General features: G+C 38.9%; 1 protein-coding gene and 1 long non-coding RNA gene across 8 annotated transcripts in view; one reads left to right on the forward strand and one right to left on the reverse strand.

Moving 5' to 3' along the window:
• LOC120407886 overlaps positions 1-15375 on the reverse strand; it is a 29085-nt gene extending 13710 nt beyond the window's left edge. For both annotated transcript variants that reach the window (XR_005600302.1, XR_005600301.1), the window contains exons 1-3: positions 15240-15375; positions 11060-11339; positions 10409-10513 (exon numbers count right to left, since the gene is read on the reverse strand). This is a non-coding gene — a long non-coding RNA (uncharacterized LOC120407886). The remainder of the gene's footprint in view (positions 1-10408; positions 10514-11059; positions 11340-15239) is intronic.
• The window catches only part of BNC2 (basonuclin 2), a 431062-nt gene extending 407526 nt beyond the window's left edge, over positions 1-23536 (forward strand). For 5 of the 6 annotated variants that reach the window (XM_039544170.1, XM_039544169.1, XM_039544168.1 and 2 more), the window contains one exon: positions 17335-23536. In XM_039544170.1, coding sequence (XP_039400104.1) covers positions 17335-17995 — 661 coding nt within the window. In that variant the 3' untranslated portion in view covers positions 17996-23536. Of the gene's footprint in view, positions 1-14534; positions 14566-17334 lie in introns of all 6 variants that reach the window. The other variant, XM_039544174.1, reaches the window with a different exon arrangement.
• The last annotated feature ends 1747 nt before the right edge of the window (positions 23537-25283 follow it).

Below are 25283 nucleotides of genomic sequence, written 5' to 3' on the forward strand. Positions count from 1 at the left end.
CCCAGAAAACTCCCCTGCTGCTCCGGTTCGTAACCTAGAGTATGGCCCTTTTAAAACTGACTTTCAAGGGATGGAGGTCCAGAGTGCAACCTTAGTTACCTAAGGCAGCTGGTCAGCTTCCCTACCATTCAAATACCCTTTTATCTGAAAGTTTTGGATATCTCCTGAGATGTATTTATATGCAGGGATGTCCTATATTAAAATGACTGAGTCTGACACAGTATGGCTATCCATATTTTCTAAAATTGGATGAATGCGAACAGAAGACTGAGAGGGATAGACTGACATGGGATCTACCCCACACATGAATCCTCTAATTTTTCAAGATATAACAGACAAAAGAAGGGACAGAAACCCTACAGAATTCCACAGGGTTCTGTTATCCCTTCTAACATTCATAAGAAGTTGCTTTTTATGATTTAAGCCCCACAGTGTCTGGATTCTTTTTTTAACTAATTTTCTATTCATCGCCTTTCCCACCCGTTACCAGAAGTGTTTATGAAATCTACGATCTGTATCTTTAACTTTGATCTCTTTCCTAAAGGGAACAGTGCATTCATTCTCTCTTTCTTTTGTTCATTCTTTCTTTTCAGTCCCATTGTTCTCAGAATCCTTTACTGTTTCTGCTCCCACCAGCTCAGGCATTTATGACACTTCAGTTCTTCTACTAGTGGAGCCTTATAGGGTATGCCTTCTTGCAGGAAAGCAACAAAGAGTGAAAGATAAGAGAAATCATGCCAAAGGAGGTGGTGTCAGACAGGAGCAAGAGTCTGCCTGGGGACAGGAAAACATCTCTGTCAAGGAAAGTGGTCAAGAAGATGGAGAAATAGGACAAGGATATGCTGGACAGCTGCCTGAAAAATAGGCTTGAATGTGAGCCCGGGTACAGTTTGTTCATCTGGGTGGGAGAAAGGGAGAAGTTTTAGTTGAGACTGTTGTTTCTGTAAAGGGAATCATCCTGGAGTGAATAGCCAGCAGAGGAGGAGGAGGAGGGCTGGTCTGTGACGAAGGAAAGGTTTGTGATGGGTAGGGTGACCAGATGTCCTGTTTTTATAAGGACAGTCCCAATATTTGGGGCTTTTTCTTATATAGGTACCTATTACCCCCCACCCCATCCCAATTTTTCACACTTGCTATCTGGTCACCCTAGTGATGGGGTCTTCACAGAGTAAGTCCCTCCTGTTCCTGCTTTTCCACTCCCAGCCTCCCTCTCGGTTTTGCTTAAACTAGGTACTGCCCCTGCCTCACAAAGTAAGCTGGAATGGGTGGGCTGCTCCTCAGAGACAGTATTCTGGAGCCAGCAACTCAATAAGCTCTTTTGTGCCATAGACCAGGCCAAGGTGAGGGCAGGCAGGCAGATAGAAAGAGGGTATTTTCCAGCTCAGTGAAGACAGGGAAGTTCCAAAGTTTCTTGGATGGGGCAGGGGGAGTCATTCGTTAGTAATCAGCTGGAGAGGAAGTGAGAAGGTAGGCAGATGGGGTAGGAGAGAGTGAAGAGAAAAGATATTGTAGTTGAGTTAACTCAGCTCCCATCCCTCACCTAGGATTGTAGAGTTAAAGAAGGCTTGGGTTCAGATTCAATACCTGTGAAATCAGAGGTGCCATTTTTGACCAGGCCTTAATGGTAAACTAATGTCAGTATTTCAGTGAGAAGAAACACCTGTTCTTCTCCTTATCAGCTCTATTGCATTTTAATAAGTTAAAATCTATTTTATATTGGTACCATCAATTTAAAAATCTCTGTTACTTAGGACTAGGTTGGAATGCTGTGTTAATAAGGACATGTTGCCCCATTTTCCATGCCCTAATTATATGGAAAATAAATGTATTTCCTGCATACCTGTTTAGCGTTACAAAGATGAAACTTTCCCTTTTTGCCTTTCTTTGACTAAAGTAAGAATATTAATTGTTCAGGTTTCTCTTTAAATTTTCTCAGAAAGTGAGCATGTGTGTGTGTTCTGCAAGGTGGGAAAGGTGATTCAGCCCATGAATAAATTTTAAAACAAAATAATATTTGCTTAGAGTTACTTATAAATAAATATGAGGCAACTATTGGTGCCAAGTGTGATCCTGCCATTTGATTGCTAGTTAAATCAGTCCAGATTTAAACATGTAAACTCCTTGATTTGTATGGAGTAAGACATCTGTATTTGGTTTATTAAAACCTGCTGACATCTCCAGAACTAAATTTGTGCGCATATAGGCCTCTGGGTAGCTGTATTGAAAAAGCAGAGACATATACTTTTTGCTCATCTGCTTACCTGACTTCCAGCCCTGTACAGGTGTGCTTGAATAAATTAACATCAGATACCTCTGATGAGCCACTGCATACATTATCAACAGAGGTGAAGATGTGAAAAACATGCTACCTGCCTCCTGTTATCACCTCCTCAACACAAAAGCATCCATTTTTTCATCATCCCGCTATGTTTGGAAACTTATACAAAAAACTTTTTAGAAACTGCTTTTCAAGAAATGCACGCGATTTTAGGAGCAGATAGCTCCAAGAAGATACTCAACACTAGTTTATGGTGACTATTAATATATTTCCCCTAATATCATTAGCTGTCAGATACAGCTTGTTTCCCTTCACTAATAACAAGAAGAGAACATTTTAAGACATCTATTTGATTGTGACCAGACAATCAAAACCAGTTTTTGCTATATTATTTTTCAAATCTGAACCTGTTTACACATTTGCTGTTGGTACAGGAATTCATAGTTTTAAAAAGAATATGTGAATATAGTGTACAATTCTATGAACCAGTAGGTTTCCTTAGGAAGTCACTAAAATGTGCTTGTTTATTTACATTCAAACAAGTCTTTCTTTCACAAGAGAGCCTGGGTTGTAAAGAAATGATTTCTGTGACCCTTATGTTGAGTAGTAACTTTTTCTATGGGTAGTTCCACGGATGTCAGTGGGACTATATGCAGAGTATGATATAATCAGTCTGAGTAAGGAAGACAGAATGAAGGACAGAGTGAATTAACTTTTATATGAGTGATCTACCAGCTACCGTGTAGCAGCTCATTTTTACTGTAGAGGATGAAGTAAAAGAAGCGTGGGGGATAAAAGCATAAAAGCCCTATCTGACTCACATGACAAGCCCTAACACCAGGCTGCTTACTTGAGTAAGGGTTGCAGGATCAGGTGTGTTGTGGAGGAAATTCTTTCTCTTTTTCACCCAGTAATGAATTGTATTGACATCTATTACCAGCATTTTATTGTTGTAGTAGTTTGAAAATGAAGGTAAAGCTTACATCTTCTAAACTTGCCCCACATAACACAGGATTTTATATTGTTGTGTCAACCGGCAAAAGTAAATCCAGGACTTTTCAGTGACCTGCAAAGTCTATCTAAATATTCACTGACCCACAGGCATTAAGAAAGGTGGTAAACATAATTAAGTCAGTAAAAGTACTGGCTGGAACATAGCATGTATGGAGGAATATTTTCTGCCCTGATGCAAGGCCGGATTTAGGGGCAGGCGATCCAGGTGACTGCCTGAGGTGCCAGGCTTAGGGGGTTGCTGGATTTGGGGTGTTGCTTTTGTTGTTAGCCATAAAAGGGAAATGTATTGTCTTCTATGACAGGGAGAAATCATGTATGCATCCATGCATCAAAGTCGTGAAATGGGCTACAAATGCTATAAAAGATAAGGTATTCAAATGTTTAACAAATGGAGGGGGCATCGAAGACATTCCTCACTTGGGGCACCATTTGGTCTAGGGCTGGCCCTGTCCTGCTCTGCTCTATATGTTTAACTCTCATAATTGTCTATGAAAATTACATGTATGACTGTGTCAAGGGAAGAAGGTGCAGCATAAGTGCAAGTTTCCAAAAAAAACCAACAACCCAGCTCTTAATCCTTAATCCTGACCTACAGCTTTTTCAATCCCGAGCTTCTCTTCAATAAAGATTGCCTAGCGTGCCAAGTTATGTGGAGTGTTTGTGACATGGGTCCTCAGTGTCCATTGGGAACTAGCCTGGAGACCACCAAATATATGTTCACATACAGTAGCAACAATTAAAAAGTCAACTTTTACACAATAGTGACCACACCAGGATCTATGGGATGCCAGGAAATGTTGTGGTATCACAGACACCATTGTGTGGCGACAGTGACGGTGTGTATGTTGCCATATTAATAATGATCACTGTGTATTAGTCGCCGTAAGTTCCAAATCCAATATGTCCTCTAATGAAATCCTAGAGCTTTAACTTGTGCCTCCTAGTTCCCGGCATCATCTTTTACATGAGCACTTTGCCTTGTGCTAAGAAAGTTTTTTTTTTTTTAATTAAGAGCTCATTTCATATTTAAGCTTGCCCTAAAAAGCATTCCTTAAAGACACTGCCTAAGAAATAATTTAACATTTTTGCCATAAGGCACCTACAAGCTTCATATAAATGGACATGGAAGAGAAATGAAAGAGTTTTGTGTTTGCCAAAAATGTACACTATGAATAAAAAAGGACTTTGGTGTATATGTATATAAATATAAAGCATTTGGGATGGAGAGGGAGAGAGATAAGAGGTGGAACTGGGTTGAGGATATGGGGAGTTTTTTTAATGTCATTTTGTTTTCATCCTCTTTTTTGTTGTTTTTTTTTAAAAGAAAAAAACAAACAAAATCCTAAATTCCATCCCCATGCCAAACTGTATGACCTAAAACACAAATTGTAAATTCCTGGTAAAAAGCTGGTACTTTTAAGCATTAGTGATCTTGACTAAGTTCTTTACAAACTTTATTACTTACTTTAGTAACTAAAGAAAATTTTGTGCCCACTTTCAATTCAGTACATTTCTCTCTCATGCACACCTTTTCTTTGCTATGCCACAATAAAAAACAATTACACGTTGTCTGTTTACGGCTGAAAATACAAATGGAAGTCAGTTAATTTTGCTGCCCATAAATCTTAACTATTGCCTTTGTGTCTGGCACATAACATGTAAAAACAAAAAACTATCTATCTACTGATGTAGATAGTTGATACAGTTGTACTGATAGATATGTATCTAAAAATACAATGAAGAGGGAGAGAAATCAGGTCTACCGTGAGAAGGTAAGATGGGCCCTTGATCTAAGAAGCAGATGCATGTAGCTGATGCAGGTGCTGCCATAGAGGACAGTAGATCCTCAGTAGTAAGTCTCTCAGGTCTGATAGCCAGATATGGGAGCAGCATTAATTCTGCAGCCTTTTTAGTCTGTTCTGTCACAGAGGGGGCACTGCTGGGTCAGTCAGCTCACTAGTAATTGTGTTTTACAGACTTCTAAAGCAATTGGCTCAGTCAGTCCCAATTCAATAAAAGTGGAAAGCGAGAGCGAGAGCACTTTTGTTCTATTTTTTACTTGAAATTATTTCATTCAGCAGTCTGTCTTTTTTATTACCAGGACTTGACATTAGCACTCCAAGCTATATTAGCATCCATTTCAGCAGTTCAGTAATGGTATTAAAAAAACACTTAACTTCAACGGTGAATGGTTGTATGACAGTACCATAAAAATCCACATTAAAAAAAAAACTTATGTATTTGTCCCTGCAAATTATTTTTCACTTGTTTAACCACTTCAAAACTATGCTCTCTTGACTGGCATTTGCAAGGGCTCTTGCTGCAAGGAAAGCTTGCAGTGGAGCTGGGAGGCCACTCCACCAACAAAGGCATAAAGGGAAAAATCAAGGCATTTTAAAAAAAAGGCAATCCGAGCAAACAAACAGAAAAACCTACCAGCTAGGTAGATAAACCTTCCATTTGTCAACAGTGTTAGGACTGGCAAACTCAAAACATCTAAGGTAAAAAAAAAAACTCTTTGGCACCTGGAACATTTCTGGGATTTCATTTTGAACCTACCACTCTCCAAACTTGGGACAGGAGCCTAACTACCTTGGCACTGCAGCATGCTCATAAATGACTGTATTAGGTTCTAAATTTTGATTAAACATTCTGTAATTAATCAATGGCAGACATGAAGCAGTTGGCAAGGTCCAGAGCTGCAAAATGTTTAAGACATAAAACATTACAAAGTAATTAGAATGTGCTCCTTCAAGAGAAGGATTGCCTTCAATAAAGAGGTAAATGATAGCATCATGTTTATTGTGGACGTAGGCAGCCAGTGCAATATGATAAACTGCAGGAGATACACATATCAGTAATCATCCACATTATTAGTGTCATTAATCATAATTCTAAAAATATGACAGCAGCAGCCAACTTTTTGACCAATTTTGCCTCTGCCTGTTGGCCGTTATAACTTCACTAATAGACTGCAGAGCTCCTGTGCGTGGCAGTTTGCATTGGGAATGGAAGGTTAATTATATTTGAGCTGCTGATTCCTTCTCTCCTCGGAGAAGACTGAGCACTTTGACAATCCCAGGAGCTCACTGCTGTTAAACCAGTAAAAGTACTTTATTGAAATTTTCTTTGTTGGTCAGGAATGAGTAGATGTTTCAAATGAGATATAAGCGCCAGGCTGGGATGGCTGCTAATGTGTCTTGCTCCAAAATAATCCTTGGACAGCAAACTGAACTCATACTTCCCTTAGATCTCTTTGCATGGTCTCCCGTGGCTTGGTAAAAAGTTGAGAATTTAATAACCACTGACAATGGTATGTATGGAACAATCTCAGAGGATTGGCATTGCTGAGGAGTTGGGGTTTGAGTGGAGAGAGTTGGTATGATTGTTTAGGATAATCAGCTATCAGTTGACCTGAAAGTTGTACTTTATTCAGTAATGTAAAATTACTAATAGGAAAGCCCTGTTGAAAGTCCACATAGTATTTTGTTATACATCTCTTCTGGTTCTATATAAATAAATCCAGCATTTTTAGATAACCAAAGCAGGGTGAATAGCACATGAGGTTTGGCTCTGCACTGAAGATAATAGAATAAAAGAACAACAGAATAAAATCACTGAAAGGCTTGTGAACCTTCCAAGCAAATCTGATCTAATGTGTTGCTTTGCACCAACTTCTTGACAAATATATATATTTTGGTTTCAGGAAAGACTGAGTTTCACTTTGAGATTTTGCATTCACTCAAACCTGAAATTCAAAGTGGAATTCATGGGTTAGATGTAAAGCAGAAGAGACTGTTTGCACAAATTACTTCAAACCCATTGAATTTTGCCTGCTGTGGTAAAGAAAAAATGACTGATTATGAACCTTGGATCATATAATATTTACAAAGATATAATTTAAAAAATAAATGTCGATTCATGTATTACTTGAACAACAAATTCCTACAGGAAATCTGTATTCTTTAAGGGTGAAATTCGGCACAGAGGGCCAGCACAAAACCCTAAGCACCACGTAAAACATGTGGTAAGTGGATACGTGGTGTATAGGACCTTGTGGGGCGTGCTCTGCTTTGGGATGAATTTCACCTTAAGGCTCAGGTAGATTCTAGTAGCAGTCTAGGACAAATGGCCTTATTCTAAATGGTGCTGAGCACCCACAACTCATGTTGAAAGATTATGCCCCAGATGAGGTTAAATTCTGGCTGTGTAATATTTTTATAATTAGTTATCTCATTTTGGAAATGTTTTGTGAGATAAATCTTTTTATTTTAAACTTTCTTCACTAGTCCAGATATTAGACAAGAGTGCTGGCTATTTTGTAATGAGACTCTGCTTCCAGGCAGCTGGCAAATAAAGTGTGAGGTTGAAGTGTTACAATGAACTTATATCATTTCTGAGTAACTCTGGCAAATACTCCAGTGGTTATGTTTTTCATTTGTAATATCTTTTGATCTTTAATGGGCAACAATAGTAATATATTAAGAGTGCGACATGACCTTGATGCTTCTGAGCGCACACAGCTGTTGTGAAAGTGTAATTCTGTTCATTCCGTAAGGATCGTCTCACTAACACCTCAACAGGTATGTACTGAATTATTGGGCCTTTCAAGAATCCCAAACCTGTCAGATTTTACTAAAACCTCGTATGGGAAGAAAACATTGTAGTCAAATATCAATTCCATATTTAACCTGAGCATCCACTCACATAGTCAGCCATCCTGCCTTCCAAAATACCATCTCAACATTTACATTTTTTATGCATTCCACAGTGATGACAAATTGTTTTTTGACTCTAGCTCTGGATTAAGTATGCAAAAGGCATGTTTGCCTCTGCCAACAAACCAATAATTCTCACTAACATCTTCAGAGTTACAACATTTATAAAGTTGCAAAGTGGAGTAAACAAACCATCTGTTTGGCTTTACCATATATGTCATGCTCTCTTATTAGCATATTACGATTCATTTAGTAAACAAATTTGGTGATTTCGTTCATGTCAAAGTTATGGGGAGCTTGAAGATGATTAACATTCCTGGGACAGGCACATTAATACATTGCTTCCTCTGCAAAGTCAAATGGCTTCTCAGGAGAATCACCCCTTGTTGACAAGATGAGACTGTCAATTTTGTTTGCCTGCCACATTAGGGGCCATAAGGGGATGGCAAGCTCTGAGAAAGAGGAGCAGTGTAGGCAGCATAATTCACTGCGAATTGAGAAAAGAAGTCTAATTCTGATAAATGGTCGACCCCAATACATCCTACCTGTTATTACAACAGACGTGCCGTATCTGTGCAGTAAATTAGTTAAACCCCTAAAGAGTTTGGTGGGAGCTTATCTTCAAGTGAATAATTTGAGTGTAGCGGGAGCTGTCTTCGTGACCAGTGTGAATGATTTGTTTCATATTGAAAGGGATTGAAATGACTCGGTTCCACATTTTTAATTTGCGAGAACTTGCTTGTCCTTCATTTCCTGCATTTAATAAGCACTTCTTTACTTTTTTTTTAATAGGTGCTGAACTGTATTATACCTTTTGGATTTTCTTCCTATGAAAGGTTAATATTTTCAGATTTTTAAAGCCTCAAGAATCAATGTTATTGCCCAGGCTCCTCATATTAAAATTGCCATTATTTCAAACCAAACCAAACCCAAACCTAAGGCACATTAAGCACGATCGGATAAGAAGAAAACAGAATCTGCTTAAAACTGAAAACATTTATGTTAAAACCTGGCCCCATTGAAGTTAATGGGAGTTTTACCTTTGACTTCAATGGAGCCATGATTTTAGTGTCTTTCAGACCTATGGTATGTTGGCTTGGATGGATGGAGGGATTTTTTTTTTGTATGTAGGACAGCCAGATAGTATTGAAGAGCAACTTAGAAAGTAGGAAAAATAGAACTTTAAATGGAAAAAACCGTTTCTTAACCAGATTCCAATACTAACTAAGTTCTAGGAACTATTTTCTCATTCGTTTTTAATGTAAATAGGGGGAAATGTTTACTACTTCCTTCTTAAAGAAACATCAGAGTTATGGCAAAGACCTTCTCTCATAACTATGCACATTGTTACATTTAGCCAAGTTTTTACTTCTCATGCTTTGATTTTAGCTGTATGAAACTCAGCATTTTCAATGTGCAGAGATTTTGAGAAAGAAAAAATTGGCTTAGCATATGTTCGCATATTCTGGGCTTTGTTTTGCATTTCAGGCTCAAATAAACATGGAAACTGAAAGTGAAATTCAGGCAAAGCTACAACTTATTGCCTTGTTTGGGATCAAAATCATGTGAAATTGCCAATTTTTAAACAAAACCATAAATCTTCATTTGTAACCTCTGGGGCAAAGAGGATCCCTATGGAACTTGGCCCATATTTGTTCACATCAACAAAGAGCGAGAGGAATTATTTATGGTGGGCTAAGGGGCTATAACTAGGACAAATGGGGTGGTACAAAGGAAAAATTTAAGCTGAATAACAGAAAAAAATTCTAGTGATCTGTAGGCAGCTCTGGGAAAAAGTTTCCCGAGAGCAGCAGTTTTCAAACTTTTTGAGCTGAGTCCCCTATTTGAGGTAAAAACTTTGGTTGTCTCACCCTGCCCAACCCAGACAAAAAGAGCTTAGTCATGGCGCTCCCTCCCCAAGCCCCGCCTCCTGGCATCGCCACTCACCCCTCTCCCTGCCCCAAACATTCCGAATGAGGTGCGCCCCAGAGTTTGAAAGCCTCTGACCTAAAGGAATAGTGGAAATCTCAGTGCTTGGCTGACAAGGCATAGGAACATGTCCCCAGGGGAGATGGGTTGAATAGCACTGGCAAAAAAAAAAAAATGGTCTGGATGACCAGGTAGATCATTTCTATCTCTAGCTTCTAGGAAGTGTTTGCAAATCGTAGCAAACATTCTGACAAATCTGTGCTGAGTTTTGGTGGAGTAATGAAACCCCATGTCGGCTGAATGTTGTATGGTTTCAGGTTTCATAATAAAATATTAGCCGCTTTCTAGTTATAAGTGATTGATTAGTACTATTGCCTGGAAGCAAGAGGGATTTTTTTTATGTTGTGTTTTAATGTAATAATTCTACAAATATTTTTTTATCATGTTACTTAATGTCGGGATCACTTACAGTAATTTAAAGCAAAGCTGTCCAAAGAGTCAAGGCCCAGTGCTGCAAGCTATTGAGCATCGTCTGCTTCCATTGAAGAAGTTAAGTGGCGGCTTTGTACAATACCTAGTTTTTGGATAAAAAGAGCATTCACTTTCCAAGCTGCACAATCCAATTTCCCCAAATGTTCAAATGTCCATTAAGGGTGAACTTTGTCCCAGTGCAGACGGGCACCCCTAGATTGGACCTAAGTGGTGCATAGGCTTTGTATCAAGCCTCTACACAAAGGTGAATTTCCCCCTATATTATTAATTCCGTTTCTCTTAAAAAAATAAAAATAAAAAACATTCATACTAAATAAAAATAAACTAAAATAAAACAGTCATTACATTTTTCTTTCCAACAAATAGATAGTAAATTAACAGAATCAGACTCATTGGCAAGTGTTGAAAGGAACTGCTGAAGAATACCAGACTGGATTTATGAGCTGTATAAATGGCATGTGCATTTAATTGACCATATTTCTTCGACTTATAATCCCCTTTCTTTTGTTGATGCATAGTCCATCTCTCGCAAGTGAAGCTGGGTAGTAGTAGGTGGGGTGGAACATACAGTGCATTTTATTTATGGAAGAATATTTTACTGAATTTCAGAATGAAAGGAAAAAATTACCACAAGTGGCATCACAGTCATATAAGATAACTATCCATAGTCAATACAGCTGAGGGTTGTCACAGAACTTCCAGTCTGACAGGGAAAAGGTGAATTGGGAAGTCTGATAACCTCCCTGCCTGTCTGCAGCCACAGATTTCATCTTTATCATCATCATCATCATCATCTTTTTAGTGGTACTGATTCATTCTTAAGATTGTTGAGTTTAGACTGCAGAATTTCCCTCTGGTGAGAATTTGTCCACACTCTTCTGCCCACCATATGACTAATTCATGAATAGCTGTATGGAAGAAGAATATTAATTACCCAAAAAACTAGAGCCATTATGGGCTTCATAAAATGATTAGAACTTCGGTAAAACACTTTTTTGCTACTGTAAACAGCATTGTACAACATTTTTGGGGGGGGATCCCTTTTTACAAGGAAAAAATATTCACAATGGAAATGTCTATTAGCTAAGCAGATACAAGTATACTTTTTAGTATAGAAATGTTTTTAAAAATCTCAGGTCCACAACCCCTCATTCTTCCTCCTTGCCTGAGATTGGGTAGACCCAATCTCTGCAATTGATTGATATCTTTCCTTTGGTGATGCTCTTTGACCTTGTATTTCTCTGTTCAGATCTTTAGCTTTCTAATTCCTTTTATTTCATATTTAAGTTATAGCAACACCCAAAGGTCCTGATCAGGATCAGGGCCCCGTTTTGGTAGGTGATGTACAAATGTAGGAGCAAACATTGTCCCTGCCCTGAAAAGCTATCTAAGAAGTCAAGGAGCATACAAATGATGAAAAGAGAGAGAGACAAATCTGCTATGTCCAATTTATATATGATTTTTCTACACACACATACATTTGCCATTTGTATTTATTTTAGTTATGTAATTTCATAAATAAATACTAACTATCCCAAACTGCCTTTCAGCCTAGCCAATGGACATGGTTCACTTTTTTGCAGACATTGCAGTAAAAGTGTGTCGTGAGAAGATATATGAAGGAGGAGTGAGTAGCAACCATACCGATCAGTTCAGGGAAAGCATTTCATGCATAAAGCATGATGTGGAAGAAAGCACAGGTATTTTGGGGAGGATCGGTCAAACAGATGGCACTCAAAGGCTTGCATGTTGCAGAAGCAGAGGTTAACATGCTAAGAGTCGAGAGTAGATAAGCAAGGGGGGGGCAGAGTTGTGAAGGATCTTGAAGGTCAGGATAAGAAGCCTGAACTGGATGTAGTGCAAGGGGTGGACCCACTGGAGAGATTTACAAGGGATAGTGATGTGATCCGAGTTGCAGGTAAGGAAGATAAAAATAGCAGCAGCTTCTTTGTGAGGGTTGATATAGGTGACGGGGAAGCCAAAGAGGAAGAAGTTGCACTATTGAACACAGGAGCTGATGATGACAACAATTTTAGAGCTCTGCTTATTCCTTCCTCTCTCTTTCTGTTTATGCTCTGTGCTTTCAGAGCACTGCCTCTGCTCATACACTCCATTCCGAATTTGTAAAATGCCCTTCACCATGGCTTTCAACACACTCAGTTTTGCTTCCAAGCCCCACTCTCTTTTAGCTATTAATACTAGTGCCTTCCTGCTTCCAGGCCTTCTCCCTTTTTATGCTGCTAGTTTCTTCAAGGCCTCTTTTCCTATGGGTTCTCCTCTCTGCTTTCATACCTTCCTTCTGCCTTCTGTCTCAGGTCCTGTATCCTCAGCTGTCCTAACCCTTACATGCACTCTGCAACACACACACAGACATCCGGGTCACCAGACTTTCTTTGCCATTGAAGCTCTGGAAACACTAAGGCCCTCATTCAGGAAAGCATCTCTGTTCAGGACGCCACTCAAGCACCTTCTTAAGTGCTGTCCTGAGTTGGGATCTTGCAGCACACTGCCATGTTCTTAATGCACTGGACAGGAAAAGGAAGGAATGTAGAATCATCCCCCAGTGTAATATGAACTCATTTTCTCCCCTTTCCTATGCCACCAATCATTCACCCCCGACAATCTGAGTGGCTGGCAACTTCAATACAGAATATTCCAAATTCTAATGGAGCTTTAACCTCTATGGCTTTGGTTTCAATGCAAAATTTCAAACCCACAGTGTCCAAATGAATGCAGGTTTTTCCCCTCAGTGCGGTCCTCCCATCCTTAGTGGAATATTTTTGCATATAATATTTAGGAGGATTATTAAACACAAGTGAAATAGATTAAGAAATAAATGTAAAATAATCAATTCTTTTGAACTGTGGTTGCATAATGGAAATCGACTGCTATGAATTAACTTATGTTCCAAAGTTATGAACAGCAGAGCTAATGCACTGCCATGAGTTCATCTTTATTATTGCATTACACCTGAATCTATTGATAAAGTAGGTTTTTTTTAAGCTAGAGATGGCACTTAATTGAATAAAAGTCAATGTAATTATATTAGGAAAAGCCAACAGTACTGCTGACAGCGGAAAAGGGACACTGCTGAACAGAGTGCCAGAACTTGTCCACACATTTCTGCACATCGTTTAGCTGACAGATATTAAGGGCTGGTACATAGATTAATTAGATTACTGATTGCCACTGCTGCAAGTGAGAATTGAATCACAGAGGCATCTTGCCCTATCATAGCATCAGTGGGGTTGCATCTATTCACAGATCATCCTCAGGAAGGCATATGTCCATTTGGAGCATCCTTTTTAACCATGTTAATTTATTGTTATCTCTTCATTCAGTGAATTTTGAAGTTATTTTTACTACACATCTGGCTGCTGTTTTCCTAGCAGCGACTCGAGGAAATAGTAAATGCAGATGTGTGAGAAACAACAGACAGCTACAGTTAACCCAGCCAGTTTTAAATGGCAGCACATTCCCATATTCTTTTTAGTGTGAAATCAAGGGTTGGGGAAAGGAGTAGGAGAAATGGTAAGAAATAAATCCAGAAGAGCATTTCAGGAGTTTGCAGTTAGCTGTTATTTTGATAAGCACAACTATGCTTTTACACTCATGCAATAACTCTGGTGATACCATAGCCACTTGTCAGCATATATAGGCTTTCACAGTAAGCATTTCCTATGCCATGCTTAGCAACTTCCACTTGGAGTCATCTACCATCTGACACTGGAAAGGCAAGGAACAACTGTGTTGAAGCAGGGACTATAGGGACAACTTCTGTTTATCATTCATGTCTATACACACTGCTTGCATCTGTTTAGAGCTCATTTGTGGATGATGATGTGAATTTGCTTTGTCTAATTTGATTTATGATTTTGGATTGTGTGGCTGATCCAATATCCACCACGAGAGCAGTGTAAATGAGCTGATGGCTGACAGAAAATGATCTCACAGTCAAGACTTTTTTTAACCTGTATTTTATCGTTTTAAGATTTTGTTTATTTTTTAAACCAGATATGTCTGGATTGGAATGTGAATTTGTTCTCTCTCTCTTTCTCTCTCTCTTTCTCTCTCTCTCTTTCTCTTTTGTGATCTCGATTTAGCAAAAGATTAGAAAGCTGATCTTATCACAAGGTAAGCTCAGCCTTCGTAAGTGCAGTGTGGGGATGTGAATAATACACTTCTGTGCCTACGAAAAGCAACGGTACTATATTTGCTTGTGTGAAAAGTGTGTTTCCCCCACATGGGAATAGAACAATAAATGCTTTCCACTTTTCTTTACCCTTGGACATACCTCTCAACTCTCTCTCATTATGAGAGCTCCATTTTGGACCCAAATTTACCTACATCCTGTGCAGATCTGGTTGGAATAAAATGAAGTGCAGTATCAGTTTGATATCCAATCCATCCTCAGTCTGAGAACAGTAACCTTCACTTGCAGGAGAATGGGTTTGATCATTTCCATCTCTAACTTCTCACATTTATTACTGTAAATTATGTACAACAGACATGATGAATCTTGAAACAGTTGATAGAAAATTAAATAAATTAACCCCACGTCATTTTAACGTTTCTGCATTGGTATTTGTCTTATGACCCATACTGAGTCACTGTATCATATTTGGGACTTCAGCTGGTTGAGAGATATGCTCTTGTGGGTTTTCTAAAAATGACGTTTCCAGTTAGGAAATACTGCCCATATCTGACTTTTAATTTTTTCTTTTGATGTTACTCTAGGACCCGAAAGTACAGAGAACATTGGGTCATTATGTTCCCTCTTGTCCAATTTTGTATCCAGTACTTTTTACCTTTTTGCGTGTTATGCTATTCCATTGATAAATCCTCTCTCTCTCTCCCCCTCCCCACATTCAGATTCTGATCTTCAATTTATAATGAGCAGGCAGACCTGGTGAGCCTGCATGTTGTAAATTGTAGGTCCATGTCCTTAACTTGCAAACTGAAAATGTTAAGCAGTGGAACTTCACTAATTCTTATGTCACAAATGTGAAATTCCAAACATTCTCCCCTAAAAATATCAGTCTGATCCTACTTCTTAGCAATGGTTCAAAACCAGAGTACCCTAATGTGAGGTCTTATAATTACTAAAACTTTATTTTGTATTATTGTAATTAAAATGAAACATTTACCAAACACACTTTCTGTGATGAAGTGTTTTAATATTTTTATCATGTTTGTTGGTTTACTCACTAATTTTAAAAGTTTTCCAGTCATTTGTGCAAATCAGTGAAGTTCTACTGTGCTTAAAATCCATAGAATATCTAAAAGGCTTATATCAAAAATGGAGAGTAAAATTCAGTGTTTAAAATAGGAGACTATATTTCACAATTACTGAGATGAGCCCTTGTGTTTCATTGCATATATAGATCCCTAATTCTCGAAGATAAGATCCCGATCCAGCAAAGCACTTGAGAGCATGCTTAACTTTAAGCTCTGATCCAAAGCCCGCTGCAGTCAGTTGGAGCTTTCCCAGAGACTCTGGAATAGTCCCACTGATTTCATGCTTAAAGCTAAGCATGTGCTTAAGTGTTTTAATGGATTGACGCCAAAGCCCTGTGCATTACTGGAAATTCTATTGCTTGAGTCATTTCAAGTTGCACTGGACCAAGCACTAGGAAATATACTTTGGAGAACAACCACCCTGTTCTGACAGGAGGCTGGACCAGATGACTTTGGGTGAGATTTTTAAAAACATCTACTGGCTTTTCTTTACAGTGCAGCAGTGAACACTAGAGGGCTGTAAATTGTAGAGGCTCTAAAATGTTGTGTTCTAACTTCCCTATGTGTAGACCCTGCTGAGGCACTCTAAGGGCTAGTCTACACTTACCAGCCGGGTCGACGCGGTGAGTTCGACTTCTCGGAGTTCGAACTATCGCGTCTAATCTGGACGCGATAGTTCGAACTCCGGAAGCGCCGCGGTCGACTCCGGTACTCCACCACTGCAAAAGGCGGTGGCGGAGTCGACCTTGGAGCCGCGGACTTCGATTCCGCGGCATCTGCACGGGTGAGTAGTTCGAACTAGGGTAGTTCGAATTCAGCTACGCTATTCACGTAGCTGAATTTGCGTACCCTAGTTCGACCCCGCTTCTTAGTGTGGACCAGCCCTAAGAGGTACCTAGTGTGTATTGGTATAGACCCGTTTGAAACAGTACTACATAAATGTGCTTTGTTTGTCAGCAGGGTCTACACAGGGCACTTAGAGCCCAACCCTTTAGAGAGCTCTTAAATTTACATCCCTCTGATGTACATTGCCACACGGTGTAGACAAGCCCGAATTGACTTTCATTGGGACTTGTGCTCCTAATCCCCATAAGTATTTTCATCTAGGCCTGATTCTGATCACCCTTATACTCCTTTGATTTGTGATTTACACCAGTTTTAGTGAGATCACAATCAGGACCTGTGACTACATCTTACTCTTGTGCTTCTCCTGTACTGTGGTTTTTGATTTTGCAGGGTTTCTTTTTTTTTTTTTCCTTCCTTGAATTACTGTTTCGGAAAACCCCATTTCAAGAATCAAAAACAGTATGTCACATTGTTTATTTGGCTGAAGTATGCTTTCAACCGGAAACATAAAGGCTGCAGCCACTGCTGAGGCTAATGATGATGGGTGGTAGTGGAAAAAATAAAGTAGGGTGGGTTATGTTTTTGTTTGTTTGTTGGAAGGGGTTTTTGTTTACCTTGTTTTGTATTTGCCATTTTGTTACAAATTCCTCCTCTCCATTATAAGAATGATTGGATTTTCAAGAAACCAGGGACAGCAATAGCTTTGCATTTTAAATGATTGCTAAATCAGAAATGTATGTTTCATGCTTGGCAACTATACATTTAATGAAAAATACTGTACATTTTTTCTCTTTCTTCCCTTCCCTCTTCTTTTCCCAGGCACAGTGCTAACATAAACCTGCACCGTAAACTGTTGACCAAAGAACTGGATGACATGGGACTGGACACCTCTCAGCCCTCTCTTAGTAAGGACCTCCGTGATGAATTTTTGGTGAAGATCTATGGCACCCAGCATCAAATGGGGCTTGACATAAGGGAAGACACCTCCTCACCAGCTGGTACTGAGGATTCCCACATGAATGGGTATGGAAGGGGCATGTCTGACGACTACATGGTCCTAGACCTGAGTACCACCTCCAGCATCCAGTCTAGCAGCAGTATCCATTCCTCAAGAGAATCTGATGCAGGCAGCGATGAGGGGATTCTCCTGGATGACGTTGATGGGGCGAGTGACAGTGGGGAATCTGCACACAAAATGGACAGCCCTGCCATAGGTGTAGGTATGGGTTCCGACCTTCAAGGATCCCTCATGTTCAACAATGTTCCAATGAGCAACGGTGGGATAATGTGTAACATTTGCCACAAAATGTACAGCAACAAGGGGACCCTCAGGGTGCACTATAAAACGGTGCACTTGCGAGAAATGCACAAGTGCAAAGTCCCTGGGTGCAACATGATGTTTTCCTCTGTCCGCAGCCGAAATCGGCACAGTCAGAACCCTAACCTACATAAAAACATTCCCTTCACTTCAGTAGATTAGTTTAAAGATGGACACGCAAATGCCAGCTCTCACGGAGGGCCTATCATGTTTGAACTGCCATATACAGTCTATATATATATATATATATATATACACAATATGTGTGTGTGTGTGTATATATACATACACATGCACACACACACAGAGATGTATATGTATATATATATATATATTTTTCTTTTTTAACAAAAGAAAAACACCAGGTGCTTTTGTTTGTTTGTTTTCATTTTCCTTTGTTGGGTTTGGGGTGGGGGGCAGGGGAAAGTTAAGAAGGGATGGAATCTTTAACTGGGGGTGAAATACCCTCAATAAAAACCACAAAAACTTGCAATTAGCCCTAGTTTTGTTATGAAATTCTTGGTCATCTTCAAAGAGACAAATTGTTCTATCCATGATTATTGCCTGCAAAAAAAACAAAAAACAAAGAAGCAAAAAGGGGGGGGGGAGAACTTCTTGGTTGTCTTTGTGTACTTTAAGCCTTTGGGAGAAACTTCTACTAAGCATGGCTGTTACACTTGTATATATATTGAGCCTTGAGAGGCCTATGATGTAAAACAATTGTATTGATGGTGGTTTAACTCTCTCTCTTTTTTTTTTTAATTTTTACAGTTACATCCAGCTGTTAGATATGCAGAAAAAAATAGTTTGCTGGCTAGCTCTATTCAATTTATGTTCGCTTTAATGCACATTTTTAAAAGAAACACGGTCTTGTTTTAACTACCTGCTATATATAAGTAATACAGAGGGGCTGGCATGCTTTACAGTACCTGATCTGATACAGCTTTTTTGTCTTGTACTAATACATAAATCCAGTCATGCACTTTTTTCATACACTACAAGGGGATGTGTAATAATATCCATGCTTATTTTCCCTTAAACTATTGCCATATTTTCAGTAAGTGTCTTTAAAAAAAACAACACTTAGATAAAAGAGGTTTGGTCAGTATGGGGCATGAATGCCAAACAAAAAGTATTAGTGTTTAGTGTTAATACAAAAGTGCCAACTTTGCACAAGTTTTCAGAAAAGAAAATATAACTAGTTACTCGCTGTAACCAGAGGCTGAGTTTTTGGCTAAGAGAAAAATGCTAGGGGAAGAAAAACATAAAGAACACTTGGTGCTTTTTGCAAGTGTCAAATATTATTAGAATCAACAGTGCATCTTTATTTCTTATATGTTACATTACATAAAAGGAAAACAGAATTATGTGGTGTGAATCAACGGAGGCATTTCCTCTGTTGAGCAAGGATAATATTGCAGGATATAGATGCTGAAATTACTTACTGCAGAACAAAACTAGATACAGTGAATCCATTCTGGTGCTCCTTACTCCTGGGCTTTTGTGTTCTTTAAAAAAAAAAGAAAAAGAAAAAAAGAAAGAAAAAGTCTTAACTCTGTTGTTCTGTAAAGTTGTCTGATTTGCAGTGGAAAGTGCTGTAGTATGATTAAGGCATGTTTTATAAAAGCAAACGAAAGACATTAATGGCAGAAGCACTTAGAAGCACTGAAAACACATGCTGGACTTTTTATTGGGTTACCTTCTCTTTGGAGAAATTAGAGGCAAAACCAAAACTATAGTTGTTAATGTCTTGTGTTTTACCCATATGGTTCATCAGAGAAGAATGAAAGTAAGTCCAGGAAAGAAAGAGAGAGAGAGAAAGGGAACAAGCAATTGAAAGAGACTGAGGGAGAGGCTGCCCTCCAAATCTTTTTTTGTTTCCGGTGTTTACACATGGTGCTTGAGCTGGTAAACCGCACTGGCAGCCTAAGCTACCACAACATACTGACTGAATGATGATATTTACTTAAGTTCAGCCTACAGCCAAAACCATTAGGGTGTGTGTTATAGACTTTTTTTTTAAGCCAAGGAATATTTCAGCATACAATGCTCACTTAAAGACAATGTATTACTATTCTGTATTTAATGGCCTAGAACATTTCTCTTGTTACGCTGAGAGTCAGAAATGCTCCTTTGTTTCAGCTTCAGGTTGTTTTGATTTGTTGTGCATTTTGATCATTTTGTCCACATGCGCACTCACGCCTGTTAAATTTGCCAGAGGAAACGGTTTATGTGGATCCTTTCCCTTTAGGATTCATTGTACATTTCAGTATTCCAAAGGTAAGACTCAACAGATCATGCAGTGTTTCCATTTGTAGAAATTAAAATTTAAAAAAAAATTTAAATCCTTCTAAAGAGACTGAAAACATGCTTCTATTGGGATGTGTTATTTAAGGCGAGCTTCTGGTCACTCTTTAGTAATGTACAGCGAGAAAAGACTGAAAACATCTGTGGATTCCATAGAAACGATATGAAAAGTCCAGTGTGTCAGACAAGAAATATGTACAGCAAAACCCTACGCAGTTTTTGCTAACTTATTATTTTACATTTTTTTCACGTTTTCCCCAAATTCTTAAATATTTTTCCTCGTCAAATTAAGTGAAGAGATCTGCTCTGTTTTATGTTTGTACATGTCCAGTATGTTTTTGAAAGAGGGGAGTTAGAACAGTAAAGGTGAATTCTTCTCAACATATGAACCTTTGTAGTGTTATCTGTACTGCACTCCTGTCACAATCCTAAGCCGTTAGGAGCCAAGCAAGATGGAAAGTTTGAAAGACAAAACAAAAATAACTGAATATCTACAGAAAAACACTGTTTTTGAAGTATGTATGGTATAAATAAATATCTTTTTTTAATGAAAAACACATTTGAGGTATATAAATAATTCTTTACTGGATGAATCACTGTTCTGCATTCTCATTTTACTCTGTTTCTGCTAAAGGTCAAATGGTTTTGGTAAACTAGTTTGGAAACTTAAACATCATCAGCAGATCAATTCAGCAAATGAATTACACAGAAAATGTCTGTTTATTACACAAAACGAAACAGCATGTTAGAAGAATATAATGGATCAGAGACAAACCTCAGAAAGTTTTTTAAAGCCCTGCAGTCCTGTTGTCACAACATCCTAAACTAGTCCCCCATTGCACTTAGGCATTGTAGGAGAAGATGACTGTTTACAGAACAGCTCACTAAGAGTCCAAAGTTGTCAGCAATATTCCTGTGATAAAACTTGCATTGCTTGAAATTTTGTAAAAATCCCAAATCCCAAGGCATATCAGTGGCTTGCGTAAAAATGAGTTTCTAGTGGACATCATGGGGGAAAAAAACTTCCGTAGCTGGCATTAGCAGGCATTCTCAGCAGAGATCATGGATTGAATGAGTATAGAGACTGAACCTACTGTGTCTCCAGGTCAGGACTGAGGTGCATTGATGTGGGGAAGCTTGCACTCCTGCTCATGCTGTACTGGTTCTGTGACTAGTTCTTCAGTTTCCAGAGCTGTCAATCCTGCACCTTTCACACGAGCTAAATTGACATGGTGGGAGGAGGGAAAGGAAACACTTCAGTTTACTCATTTCAAGGAGAAGTTGCTCCATCTGAAAAAGTTATGTTCCGGTAGTTAGTGAGCGTGTGTGCTAAGTTACTTTGATATTTTGTTCATTTCAAAATAGATGTATTTTTTGTAAATATCAAAAGGGCTTATTCCATGGTGAGGACTAACTGCACACTAAATCTCTTTCTTTAAAGAGAGCCACTTCTTGTCTGGAGCTTGTGTGCTGCTGCGGCTTCTTCTTTTTTTGAAGAAAGCATGTGATACCAGATAAATACTACTTTCCTTTTGAATCCCTGGTACTAAACCATTCTAGAGAGAGGCAGTGTGGTTGAAAAGCAGGAGCCAGGAACTCCTGAGTTTTGGCACTGTCAGTCTGCTTTGGTCTTGGGTAATTCACTTTACTCATCTGTGAATATGCGGATAATAAATAATAATACCTTCCTCGCAGGGGTGTTGGGAGGATTAATTAGTTGTTTGTAAAGAGTGAACATAAGTATGAAGTATTATTACACAGATTACCATATTTAGATCATAGCTGTGAACTATGTCTCAGCCTGATAGATGTTGAAATGGCTGAGATTTTAACTCTCCCGCCAGCCCCATGAAAAAGAGGTTGATAATGCAAAACCCACCCAACACTAAAACTACAGCAGGCAGCATGGTCACCTTGTAATAATGAACATGTACTGCAAGCACTTGGTCACAGCTGAATGTGATCAGTTTTGGAAGGTTTAGGCAAACGTGCCTATTTAGCACCCTCTAAAATGTTTTTCAGGAACCCTGCTCATAAAAATTGACTATTTCCCAGGGAAATTTAAGACACTTTCCATTTGGAAATTGTGGACTGCACTTGTTCTGTGTAAAATTCACATATTTTCTTTCTTTCTCTTGTGGAAGTAAAACTCCATCTCCTCCACCCATTCCAGAAGAATGTAAATGTCCCTGCTCCTATTCCCCCCTCCCACATCCCCCAAAAATGAACTGATCAGGGAAATAAGTCAGGTCATGCCCCAACATGCAAAGTATGTGCCTGGGCATCGCAAGAGCTCAGCTCAGGATCAGGTCCAATATATTTAATGCTGGAAGGGGGCCTGCATGACCCTGTCTGTCTGAGTTTACCCTCTCTGTCTGGGTTTTATCTATCTAACTTATTAAATACAATTAAGTATCCAACACAGTTGTTTGTGTAGTGATCAAGATTTTGTTTGAGCCATTCCAAAGATAAGGACCATCCACAAAATGAGAGATCACGTTTTGAATTTCAAAGCACACTTTCCTTCAGTAAGTCTGAGGGGGTTAAAATCTAAGGACTTCAGTTGGACCAGATTTTAGCAGTAGCATATGGGACATCAGCTATCTTAATCATACAGGACATCTTTTGAGAAATACATTTGCCTCCACTCAACAAATTCCCAGAAGATTCTTCACTGTTTTTGGAGAGGAAAATGTTTGTTCTAGAAATGTACACATGCTCCTTTACATTTTACATATTTGTTGAAATAAAAAATAGAAGCATTCTCTCCCCTGACCCCCAAAGACTGTTTTCTTTACATCTCTTTGTTTAGGTATATTAACAGAATGATTTTTTTATTTGAAGAAAAGGTAAAAAGTTCTCTGAAGTAGGTGCAAGAAAGCAGCTGGAGTTCTCTGTGGGAAGAAGGTGAGTGGCAGATGCATGATGGCAGCTGGTGCGTGTCAGGGTTTTTGGTTTTTTTGTTTTTCTTGTGTCACCACTTTGCTGCTATAGTAACACAACAAAACAGTGACTTTAGTGCTACTTTGTTAGACAAGGATCAGCTTATCCCCTATCACCCTATGATGAGCTTCTCCCCGCCCAGTGAATATGAAAGGAACTTTTTTCTTTGCTCAATTTTTTTGATTTCCACACAGAGCTACATCAGATGGTGGCCTGAACCCTTCACCCATGTGTTAGCATAAGTACAAGTCTGCTCCAGTCCCATGGCTTCCGTCTTGGCATCCAGCATTATCGCTCCCTGTAAAAGGTCTGTGGCAGAATGACACAGTGACTCCCATGCATCAGTATCATTGTTTATTATTATTTTTTTAGGTATTTACATAATTATCCTCATTTTAGCTTTTTTCCTGGTCCTACCATCATTACTAGTGACAGTAAAAAAAAAAAAAAAAAGACACCTTTGTCCTTTCGGTCAAGCCACCAGTCAAAAATTTCCCAACACTAAATATTATTATGTTTGGCATTAGCACTAGGGGAAAAAAATTCCTTGGCTGCCAAGGAGTTAAAAAAAAATAAAAAACAGATGCATTTTTGGCAAGTCCACTGACTTGTCAGCATTAGTGTTCATTATGATGCCACTGTATTTTTTTAAACAGCAACATACTGTAGTTGTCATAAAGCTATTTTTCCATTTCTCTCCTCTAAAGTGTGGTGTTGTAAATTCATGTGACCTTTACCGAAAAGAATAAATACTTTTTTTATATATAATATCTCAAGACAAGGCCTGGTTTGTAACAAATAGTGGCCCATTACAAAACAGGAAAAAAACTGTGCTGAGCAGCAAGAAGCTTCAGTTCAATTTCACCTCATATCTTTCTAATAACTTACTTGTCACTTTATTACCTTCCAGTAATGTGAATGCTGCTGACAAGACTGTCACACTAACAGCAGACAACACCCTCTCTTCCTCGGCCCCAGCTCTCCTGGCTACTTATTGCGCTGGCCCTGAAGGGACACAAACTAATAGTGTGCTTTCAAGTTCAGCACTTGGCCATCAAATATAAAAGGATGCGTAATTGCCTGTTTATCCCTTGTGAAGGGGAAATTGAGTACAAGAACTAGGCTTTCCCTCTGAGTTCCCTGACATGCACGTGCTCTCTCTCTCTCACACACACACAGGCACAAATCTGCAGTGAGAGGAAGGGAGGTCCCATCTGGAGTTCTTCGATTTGTCTTTGGGAAGCCCAAGGCTGCCACTGGCTGCTCTATCCAGCTATCAGGCAGACAGTAACAAGATGACTTCTTAACAAAAGGTCAGCTGAGAAATGCTGTCTGAGATGGCACTTTTCTCTGCTTATGTAGAAACTAATTGCTTTGTATCAGCATAAAGCTACGCTGTGCCTGTTAGAAATAGGCACATAGGCTAGCTACAGGTCTCACTGTTTAAGTTAGATGGTAAATTGGATGCATGCTATTTTCCTGGATTAGCTCATTCTGTGGCAAAATTTATTAGGGACAAAATTCTCTCAGATCCATACAGTGAGTGCCAGTTTCAATCAACCATTCTTGCCTCACTATGCACATCTCGTTGAGGTCATTGGGAATCTCCATGGACATAGTGAAAACACAATATTAGAGAGACAGGCTCTGCTGTCTGATAGGAGGAGAAATTTGCCCTGATTTTTTTAATTAAAAAGGGCATTGATAAACTATAGATGCAACTTCTCAAGTGAGGTAGGCAGGAAAGAAAGCAAGTGGGAGAAAATAATTTGGAAATGTGTACTATTTTTTTTTAAACTTAGAATTATAAGTTGAGGAAGCAAACGTTCTTGGAAACTAGATAGATGCATTGTCCAAGACTGCTCTCCTTCCTTTAGTTCTGCTTGTGTTTTTTATCAAAGCCCGAATTTGATGGAACACCCACTGAAAGCACAAGATGCTGGAGGAGTAATTGAAACGTAATTTTCTTGTAATGTAATTAGAATATCTATTTAAAAATATTAAGCCATACTTTCTTGTAGCACTTATGACCAAGGTTTCTAGGGGCAGTGATCACTGTAATTTTGAATGGTTCAGGAGTTCATGAAAGGCCAGTGCAATACCTAAAAACTGAAGGTTGGATTCAAACAAAGCATGGAGTGGTCAATTTTAACACATTTTGAGGTTTATCAGCATAGATTTATGTGTCATTTGGCTGCTG

The sequence above is a fragment of the Mauremys reevesii genome, linkage group 6, assembly GCF_016161935.1.
Source record: "Mauremys reevesii isolate NIE-2019 linkage group 6, ASM1616193v1, whole genome shotgun sequence".
NCBI lineage: Eukaryota > Metazoa > Chordata > Testudines > Geoemydidae > Mauremys > Mauremys reevesii.